At 38.3% G+C, this 11,087-nt stretch overlaps 1 protein-coding gene across 1 annotated transcript in view; it reads right to left on the bottom strand.

The window, feature by feature from the left end:
• Positions 1-3,039: 3,039 nt before the first annotated feature.
• The window catches only part of LOC107697278 (protein PTHB1-like), a 160,258-nt gene continuing 152,210 nt past the window's right edge, over positions 3,040-11,087 (bottom strand). The window contains exons 29-35 of the mRNA XM_016497998.1: positions 10,597-10,841; positions 10,379-10,483; positions 10,006-10,051; positions 9,405-9,731; positions 6,955-7,291; positions 4,575-4,705; positions 3,040-4,299 (exon numbers count right to left, since the gene is read on the bottom strand). Coding sequence (XP_016353484.1) covers positions 4,118-4,299; positions 4,575-4,705; positions 6,955-7,291; positions 9,405-9,731; positions 10,006-10,051; positions 10,379-10,483; positions 10,597-10,841 — 1,373 coding nt within the window. The 3' untranslated portion in view covers positions 3,040-4,117. The remainder of the gene's footprint in view (positions 4,300-4,574; positions 4,706-6,954; positions 7,292-9,404; positions 9,732-10,005; positions 10,052-10,378; positions 10,484-10,596; positions 10,842-11,087) is intronic.

Below are 11,087 nucleotides of genomic sequence, written 5' to 3'. Positions count from 1 at the left end.
TAAATGTTACAAAACAAACTGCAAATGGCTTGTTTGGCTACATTATCAGGACAGTTTAAAGCAGTCATGCTGTCACAAAGCAAAGCCAGACACAACAGGTAAGTGCAAATCAGGATGGTTTATTGACTGGGTAAGGGGATGACTGGAATAGGTGAGTTAAAGGCAGGTGAGTGTCAACACAGTGAATGGTTCCAGGGTGCTTATCTGAGTTCTGATGGTGAGGATCGGATGCCGGTTACGTTGGAGATCGTGGAACAGTTTCCAAGGAGTCGTTGGAGTATATATATACACTTCAATTTAAACACTTTAAGGGTTAAAGGGACATGCTGAGAAATGAAATTTCCTGTAATCTTTTGACATTTAAGAGGTTATCACTATAAAAGCATACTGTCAGCTCAACTCAAAACTTCCTTGTTAATCCAAAAACAGCTTTTTATTAAAACCAAGCCACTTTTTTTAAAACTTCCTTATCCTTGTAATGTCATACAGATGATTACAACAGCGCAAGACTGCTGCACAGAAACAGCAACATCCTATACTTCATCAGTTCTTTGGCTGGACCCATTGGTTCATAAGTGAGGTGATGAGGATAGACAGGAGAAATACTAAAACAAGATCACTGGACTAAAAATAGCATTACCTTCTGAAGGCTCATGTTAGGAAAAATTAGTTTCCACTATGTGAATGTCTCAGTAGAACAGCATTTGTTGTTTGGTGCATTCCACTGTGAATTCTCTTCAGTCACAAATAAACATAAGGTTTTCAAACAGGCTTTTACGGGGAGATGGACCCGTCAGTAATGCAGCATCATTTAAGCATGTCAGTTCTAATGCCTTATCTGCCATCACATTGCAAAAAAAAAATTAACAATCGGAGGCAGTTTGTAATTGTAATGTTTTTTTTGTTTGTTTTTACTTCAAAACAAGAATACAATCATTCCTTTCTGATGAAATGATGCATATTGATAGTTACGTATATTGCGTAGAAACATCCCGTTTCAAAAGGAAATACTTAAACAGTAAATGAAATTGCTTGTTAAGTGATTTAATGGGGTCTTTAATATACTGTAATAGTCAGAGGGGTTGGCATCATCTCTTCTCAGGTGTTCTGGATCCAGGCTGAGGCTTGTGTAATAAACTATGATCTCTTCAATGAGTGAAAATTACAGATTGCATTAGAACATGTATATAGTATAATGACAAGAAAGGCTCAATGTGCATAAGCAACCTATCTTAACCAAGATCTAACAACGGCTCATTTTAAGCTTCTTGACAGGTCAGTCAGGTGTTGATTTAATATCTGCTGGTATTTATTGGAATTTATGATATCATGTACAAGTTGAAGAAAATTAGCAGCACAAGCATTAAAGATCCTCCAGAGTGCTTAGTGGGGTTTAGGCACTTGTCTACATATTTCTGTTTATTCCAAACCCACCGTTATTGTTTTGTTTCCAAAAAATAATATTCTGCTCTCATTTGGCCATAAAACCCAGTCCCACTGAACCCAGTTACAGTAACGCATGGCAAACTGTAGGTACACCAAAGGCTATTTATGGCCATTTTCCCAAACAAGTTGAGCTTATAGATGAGGTCTGATCATAATTTTGAAAACTTTCTGATCCCAAGACCCAACCAGTACCTGCAAACAGAAGAAAGTCATGAAGGTTTGGAATGACATGAAGGGTGAGTAAATAATTACTTTTTTTTTTTTTTTTTAAGTTAGATTCAGTTAGATATGATTACTCTTGAGAATTTGTAGGTAAATATTTTGGATATAAACATTTAATTTATTCCACATTTCTGCATCCCTAGTCACCCTACACAGGACAAAGTGGTTTTGAGAATGGATGGACTTGGTCCACAATATTTTTTTTCGTGTAATTTTACTTGAAGTAGAGGTTTGATTTGGTGAAATTTTAATTGAAAGAAATTCACAGCCCATTTTGTTCATATTTACCAAGTGTGCCAATATAATTGGAAAAGGGTAAAAACTGGTGGTAATCAGTTATAGCATCGATAACCAAAACTATACAAACATAAATTTTAAAGGAGACATATTATGCCACTTTTTACAATATGTAATATAAGTCTCTGGTGTCCCCAGAATGTGTCTGTGAAGTTTCAGCTCAAAATACTCCACAGATCATTTATTATATCATTTTGAAAATGCCTATTTTGAGTGGAAGCAGAAACACGTTGTTTTTGGGGCCTGTCTCTTTAAATGCAAATGAGCTGCTGCTCCCCGCCCCCTTTTCCAGAATAGAGCTGCGCCATTAGAGCTCGTACCTGCTAAAAAAACATCTGTTTTGGTTCTGATTATCATGTTTATCACGCTGAAATCATGCGGTTTAAACCATATGAATTTAAACTTCTGATATATGGTTTTCTGAGCGCACACATCCGAAGCACACGGACAAAAAACGGCTGTCACAGCATGCGAGTACTAAACTAAGTTCTCATTCACACACAAGTTTATGTTAAAAACACACATGAGTTACAAAAAAACAGTCGGTTATGTCTGTGAAGGTAAACAGCTGGGAAATAAATCGCATGTTTATTTTAGATCTGTGTGGCAGCAGCAATTTATAGTAAATAAATCAATAAATCCACTGCTCTGTTGTCTCCTCTGAGGCTGGGACTCTAAACAGTGTTCTGTGCAGCCAATGACAGAACAGTTAGCATGTTTTGCTCAAACTTTCGCCATGGCATTAGAACTAGTACACCGTTGTCGCTTGCGAAATCAAATGACGGCGCCATGGGTGGAAACTTAGATTAAGGGGCGGTAATATTATAATGAGATCCCTTTGCAACGTCACCAAGGGAGTGAAATCAGACGCGTTCGTTTTCTCAGACGCTTGCAGAAAAAGGCTTACCAAAGCAAAGTTACTGGGTTAAACTTTTTCACGTTTCCTTGGTTGGTAGATGCACCGGGGACCTGATTATAGCACTTAAAACCTGGAAAAGTCAGATTTTCATGATATGTCACCTTTAACATAAAATCTTTGTTGAAAAAAAAATGTTCATGAGTCAACTACTGCATTACATTGATCGATAACTCTCATTCTCTCAGATGTCTTTCAGAGTTGTGGAAAGAATGTTGTTTTCTTTTAGGGCTGTGCCCATGTGTGTTTAGTCGGATTTAATGTAGCTCAAACAATAACACTTGTATGATCACGACTGAACTACAGGACTTGAACACTCAACACTATTAACACTCAGGTTAGTATTGTAAAAGTTTTATCAATGTACAGTCCCTACAAGTCCATTTTTATGTAAGTAGCGGGGGTGCAAAGTCATTCTATACCATAGGTGCAAAGTCATTCTATTAACACTCAGGTTAGTATTGTAAAAAAAAATTCAATTTACAGTCCCTACGAGTCTATATACCCAGTCCTGAATCAACACGAGACATCTGCGAACCTGAGTTGTGTGCACAAACGTCACACTGCACTTCCTGATGAGAAAACGTTTAAACATGTTTTCTTTGAAAGTATATACTGTAAGCTTTATACTGGTAATATATAGTATCTTAATGGGTCAAATGAAATGTACAGTTAGAATAACACATACACACATCAGTGTATGAACTCTTGGCTGGACAAATACAGTACACTTCTCTTTAATGCTATAACAGTCACATCTGAGTCCCCGACTTACAAAATAAACAACAAATACATAAATAGTTTCCCTTTCGGTAAATAAATTGTGTATTAAATACTGGCTGACCCAATAAATGGATAATACTATAGTTTATATACGCCATATACCCCACACTTAACTCAGAATGTCCAGTTCAGGTCCTTTTTGTTCGAAGCATCAGGAATTTGGTAACACTGAGTTCATTCCAGACTTCAGTAAGGCACTTAGGATTTGGTATTCGCCACCTATGAGAAATCCATAGAGCGAGCAGAGAGATCCTGAGTCCCCACAGAGAAGCTTACTTACTTCAAAGCTACTGGTGAGTCTCACTGCTGAAGGAAGCAGGGCAAAGGCGCAGTGTGTGTCTCTCTCAGTATCTTGAGTATCGTACAGTACTGTTTGCAAAATTGCATACACAGTGCTCTTTTTGCCTCTGTGTTTGGATCTCTTGCAGCCCGTTGCGTTTATAGTCCTGTGGGTCATCGCACGGGGCAGGATGTAGGTTTAACGCAGTGGCCCTCAAACAGGACCAGGCTGGCCGGACAGTGGCAGCCAGCGACACAGGGCCTTTGACAGGGTCCGATTTCGTTCCAGTTATTGCAGGTTTTAGTGCAGCCAGGTCCACATGTGTCATAAACTGCACCATGTTTGCAGTGTGTGCCTAAAAAAAGAGAAATGAACACTAGTCAAATATGAAGAAAAGACACCATCACATATTTATGTCAGCTTTTATCACATACATTTTGTCAGCTTCTTAACAAGAAATCCTAAAACATTTCAAATGTAAACGAGAGAAAACGTGTTTTGAATTTTTTAACAATATCCTAAAACTGGGCTATTCATTTTTGCTGCATCAAACAACAATAAAAACACCATATAATGAATGAGGGTTTGAGTTCCTGTTGTCGATATATATATTTGTCAGGTCTGACTTACTCATGCAGGGGAGCTCCGGTCTCCAGTGCACTCGAATGCCCTCTCTCTCACACGCTCGACTGTATGCTATAAACGACTCGCAGTAACAGTTTTTATGCACTGGACACTCACACATGTCTGTTACACATGACCTAAAGAGAGGAAGACATGGGGAGAGACAGAGATAGAATTAGTGTCAGTAGCCGGGTTTCCATCCAAAGTTGCGAATTTAACTTATGCCGAGTTCACACTGCACGATTTTCAAACTCGTCGGATCGCCGTTGTTTTCACACTGCGTGACTATCTGGGGTAGCATTCAGTTGTTGCTGTGTTCACACTGCACGATGGATCGGCGACAGGGGGTTTCACATTGCATGACTTCACAATAAGAAGAATGGCCGACAGCTCTGTCTGGTGCAGGGTTGCCAGGTTTTCGCTACAAAACCCGCCCAATTACCGTATTGGCCCGAATATAAGACGACCCTGATTATAAGACGACCCCCCTTTTTCCAGATATCCAAAACTGTTTTTTTTCTCAGTAAAACACATTTTGTCCTCAATTATTTTCAGACTTTTTTGATACGCTTGAAGGAATTTATTCGCAAAATGCATTTCCATCTCCCATTATTCGCATTAACCCTTTTTCGCACAAGTCAAAAACCACCTCAAGCGAGCGTAAAAACGTTTTTGCGAATTAAGGCATTTTTATTCGAAATTCAGCGTTTCCATCACTCGATTCTGATGCGATACTTCAAAATGCGCATAAAAGCAGGGTGGTGGAAACCCAGCTACTAGTTACGTTTCAATCCACCTATTTTTAAGCGCATTTTGGATAATCACATAAAAAAACGCTGGATGGAAACGCCAAGATGCGCATAAATTCTAAAAATGCGCATAAAAAACATACGCGCACAACTGAGTAGGATAAAGTTTTTATCCGATAAGAAAAAAGGCGCATAAACTACGATGAGGATAAACTTTTTTTATACGATAAGAAAAAATTTGCAAACTATGATGGAAACACATTTACCGAATAAATTCCACCATGCGCATTGAAAAAGTCATGTGACTTTGCGCTATGAGACGAGATAAATAGACGGACCAGCGGACCGATCTCGTTCACAGCATCTATGTGTTGTTTTGGCCGTTCTGAAATGCCTGAGGAAAGCATGTCATTACTGTCTTACATGACTGCGTTCCCAAACAGCAGGCATCCACCTCTAAAAGCAATGACCGCATTTATTGTGTTACGTCTGCCCTCTCTGAAGCGCAAGTACGTTATTACCAGTGTTGGGCAAGTTACTCTGAAAATGTAATCAAATTACTGATTACTGATTACTCCTTTTAAACGGAGTTCTGATTACTTTATTTCAAAAGTAATTAGTTACATTACTAGTTACGTTACTTTTTTATCCATTAAATTTATGAAATCCCAGCATACACGCGCCCGATAAATATTTGTTATTAAAGCATCAACATTCACGGAACACTGTTATTTTTAACTAAAGCAAGCGGCTGCTGCGTGCATGGTTTGGCATGGCAGAATGTCAGCAAAGCGCACTGCATTTATAATCTGTAAAAGACATCTCAGTTCATCGCAATCTCACAAATCTCTGTTATAACACAATAAATATATGCATAATGAATCTTTCATAATGTCTACAATTCGTGTGTTATAATGAGAGTATTCGTGAACGCAAATTTCAGCACTGCATTGCTCAACGCTGCCAACACGTGTTATTATGAAGGTAGAATGACGTCAAAAAGATTTGCATACGCAGGGTTCTAATCCACTGGCACTTGACTCGACAGTGCGTGTGCTACATCCTTTTTACAATCTCTAGGTTATAAAACACTGCATTCTGTCAGCAATGTAACGCTGCAGTAACGTATAGAGACTTCGGCTTGTAACTATACTCTAATTACTATTTTGAAAATTATAACATGTTAAATTACTCCTTACTAAAAAAGTAATCAAATTACAGTAACGCGTAAATAAGTAATGCGTTACTGCCCAAAACTGGTTATTACATATGAAAAATATTATATTCAGTGGCTTCTCCTAGTTTTCTTAGAGACATTTAGTGCTAGTTTATCAGGAAGTGACATTGGATGGAAACGGTGCTTTATTTGCAAATGTTTTATGCGATATTCCAGTTTTGTGCATAAGTTAAATTCGCATCTTTGGACGGAAACTGAAGCAGTGTTGTATGTTGAAGTGTACATCACTAACATCACCTTACTGGCACCAGTTTAATGTTTCACTACTCTACAAACACTTTAGTATTACATATTCAGTATTAAAATGCAAAAGTCTTGAACCTTTCTAGAGTAGTACAATAAAATGGCAAATGCACATTATTAATTAATTTTGATAATTGCATAAGACTGGGGAACTCACTTGTAGAAAGAGGTAAAGTCTACAGCAGAATGGCACTTCTGAAACTCCCAGGACTTGAGTTTTTGGCACGTTCTGTGTGCACAAAGCTTTACTTTGACTGTGCCGGGACAGAGGAAGGACGTGGGCCTGCGGTTCGGTGCCTGACACACCTCATTGTCCTCCACACGCCAAGACTCCGCGAATTCATCCACGTCAAACTTAATCTGGCCGTCTCCTCCTAGAGAGTCGTCCCGCCTTTGACCGTTGTAGTTTCCACACAGCCCACAGAGCTGCCCCTTCAGATGGGGTGCTGCGACTACCTCCACCAGACTGTCCCCGTCCCATGTGATCTCCAGTCCTGATGACACAGCCAAGATGAAGATTAAGGAAGAGGAAGCATGCTGCATTTGCCTGTGTTTGAGAAGACGACATATCCTGTGGTCTGACACAATCTAATTAATTTTAAACAGCATTTGAATACAATCATTTAGCAATCAAAGTAATTAAAGTACTACATGGACTATTTTTTCTTTTAAAAACTCACTTGCTACAGTGAAGGCAAAAAAGTTTTTTAAGAAAGCATGAAAAGAAATGGTGACCATTAACATACAATTTTCCTTGAACATTCAAATAAAATTTTGACCTACAATTTGGATCCTGAAAAATCTATGGACATGTTCTGCACAGCAACCCATTTATCTATTGTTCCCATTCGAAAATGTGCTTAAAAAGACATTTAATATTCAGTAATGTTATCGATTTAACTGCACTTACACTATTGGTTGAGAACAAAATTGAACTGGATAATGATATCATCATTGCAAAATCAACACAGTTATTGAACTGTAATGAATCAACACTGACCCGACTTTAGCTGAATATTGACACAATTGTCTTCTGTAGAGCGGCTTATAGCTGAATTGAACTCTTTTCAGAATTGTTGAACTTTGCAACATTGACAGTTATTGAACTGAACTGATTGAGCTGAATAATGACTATTATCTTCTGTGGAGGTGCTTTACAGCTAAAATTGAATTTGTTTCATTATTGATGTACAGTAGTTTACTGTGTATTAATGTCGAGCTTCTTCGAAACAATCTGCATTGTATAAAGCACTTTATAAATAAATGTGACTTGAGTTAAACTAACATGCTAAATTGGAAGCTAGTTTGGAAGTTATTGTCATTTGTATTGAATAATCATTTTAAACAGGCCGAACATGCTCTTTTGAAAAAGAAAGGTGTGGCAAACTTTAAACTGTAACCCTCCTATACTCTCTGTGCAAGTTGGAATGATTGATTTGAGCTGCTAGCACAAAGGTTGCTTACAGATAGAAGTCATACATACATGGGAGAGTTAATCAAATCACAATCCTGTTCCCAGTCCAAGAGTCAGCTTTGTGCAAGGCACTAGGTTGGTTCATTTTTACACTGCAAAAATCTTTTTCAGACTTGTTTCCTTCAGTTAATACACTATATCCGCAGTGCACCTTAAAGCGCCATCCCACTAGCTGACTTGACACAAATCAGTTTTGGTCAGGATGTCATACATTCTTTGATGAATAAAGTTCAAAAGAACAGCATTTATTTGAAGCCACTTTTGATTAATTTAATGTGTCCTTGCTGACTAAAAGTATTATTTTATTTCTTTCTTTTTTTTAAATCTTACCCCAAACATTTGAATAGTAATATATCACAGTTTCCACAAAATATTAAGCAGCAAAAACGGTTTTCAGCATTGATAATTATAAGAAATGTTTATTGAGCACCAAATCAGCAAGTTAGAATGGTTTCTGAAGAATCATGTGACACTGAAGACATGACTGCTAAAAATTCAGCATTTCCGTCACAGGAGTAAATTAAATTTCAAAAATTTAGAAAAAATAAAAATGGTAATATATCACAATAAAACTGTTTTTATGCATTTTTTTTAATCAAATTAATGCACAAAATTCCAAACTATTGTACCAACTGACTGACTATCTGTCAGACTCAAAATTGGTGTAATTCTTTCTTTATCCTTTCAGGGCTTGTCGTATAAAATTTCCTTGAATGGATATCTTCACTAAGAAAAAGACTTAAATTCAATAAACAGACATGATGTTGATGCTGGTATCACATAAACAGTCCTGGACCAGCAAGGAAATTCATTACTTCTGTCTCATATTTCAGATTTATTTGACAAGACAAAAAAAAAAAAAAAAAACTGAAATATGGCACCTTTGCATCTGGTTCAGATCCAAGCATGACAATAGCTTGTCAAATCCTCAGAAATTCGCTCGTCAGTAACAGTACCAGCAACAAAACAATACCTCAATGGCACTTTCGAATATATATAGTCAACAAGGTCATAAACTCACTGAGATGGAACCCACTTGCAGAGACGCAGCCACAATCGAACCCCTCTGATTCTCCAAAAGCTATGTAAATGAACCTATGATAGAAAATCCCATATCAGGATACTGGCCTTACCTGCGATGGTGGTGAGTTTGAGCAGGTATCCATCCAGGTCAATGTGGACCCCTGTGCTATGGAAGGGAAGAGCGATGCGTGTGCCATTTTGACGGACGGTCAGGTGTTGGTGGAGGCTGATGCTCAGACCTGAAGTGTGCAGCTCCACTGATTTGGTCCACGAGAAGGAGCGTGTGCGACGGGCATCGTTCTTCACCAGCACGGTGAAACTGGCCGCTGGGGAGCAGTCCTTAGTGAGCACGTATTTACACGTGCCCTGGAAGTTAAAGGTGCGGCCGTCAAAAGTGTTATAGTGAGGGTCTCCAAATACGGTACACACACCTGGCTCTGGAGTTACAAAAAGAGCAATAGAGAGGATATTTGTAGTGAAACAATTAATTTGTGTGTCATATAAATAATGCATATTTGTATGCAAACTGATGGCACACATGGAACTTATAATTTATACTTGAAAGTTGCATTGCTGAGTGTGTGAAGATCTGACCGTAGTAGTAATTGATGTAACAGAAAAGCTTATGAAAATTTGTATTTTTTTTTTTAAATACCTATTTTATTCTGTTGAAATTCACAGCAGGAACATCATGTGAGGAAGTCAACTTACTATCAGTGCAAACAGGACAGCATCCAGTTCGATTCAATATCTTGTTCTGAAAAACATTGTATAGAGACAGACTTACATAGGGAGACAAAGGAAATCAAACAGGTTTGTTGTAATATCCATAGGCAGTGCTGAGTGTAACTAGATACAAAATATTTAGGCCTTGTGTCCACCAAAGAGTTTTTGGCCATATGAAATTTTACCCAGGCACTTAAAAGCCCAGCTGGGGAGCTTGAGAGTGCTTTCTCTTCAGGTAAACTTTCTCTCCAGTATGTATATAATACATTATGTCTAAAACATATGACTATAAAGTACAGACGACTTCAGATAAAACTGTGGTTCGGTGTCTTTATGAGCTTTGTAAAACAAAACTTACTGAGGGACAGCTGGTAATAGGAACACAAATCTTAGGCTGACATTCAATATTCCCCTTAACACAGGTGCACAGAGAACAGTTAGCAGACGACCATCTGTCACCATCCTAAACCAGGAAGAGACAAAGTTATTACACTCATTCTCCTCTGATATATACGCATGCATTTTTCGACTAGTTGTCCACATGTGTTTATTTGTCCCTGTTCTTGGATGCCTCACTCTATAGATTTTGCTCTTCACCCTGCAGTACTTCACATCTTCCATCTTCAGATGAGACTGGCACTCTTCACAGCACGCACTGCCATGACAGCTGCCAGGCGGTGAGCATCTCTTCCTGCACTGCACCGTAGAGTCCACACATGTGCAGGTGGTGCAGTTGTCATGGCTGATGGATGTACCGTTCTCGTAGACCTCACTGTGGAACAGACAGCTGCCAGGCGACAAGTCAAACACCCTCCTTTGACCTAGAGAAGACAAACAAGACCCTGTCATTTTACATTTCTCATGAAAGCGGTCTTTTCTGAAGATCCAGAATTTCTTTTAAAAAACTGCATCAATAACAGTTTAATGGGATATTAAAAGTGATAATGTCATATGAGTAATACTGCCAGCTGTGTCTTTAGGAGCTTTTAGTGTCCTCTTATAGCCATAGACTTTCTAACGTAATAAAACTATTTCTTCTCTATAACTTTTGTGAGAGCTCTTTTGAC

This window comes from Sinocyclocheilus anshuiensis, unplaced genomic scaffold (assembly GCF_001515605.1).
Source record: "Sinocyclocheilus anshuiensis isolate Anshui unplaced genomic scaffold, SAMN03320099.WGS_v1.1 scaffold979, whole genome shotgun sequence".
Lineage (NCBI taxonomy): Eukaryota > Metazoa > Chordata > Actinopteri > Cypriniformes > Cyprinidae > Sinocyclocheilus > Sinocyclocheilus anshuiensis.
This window is presented reverse-complemented; position numbering and strand designations above follow the sequence as displayed.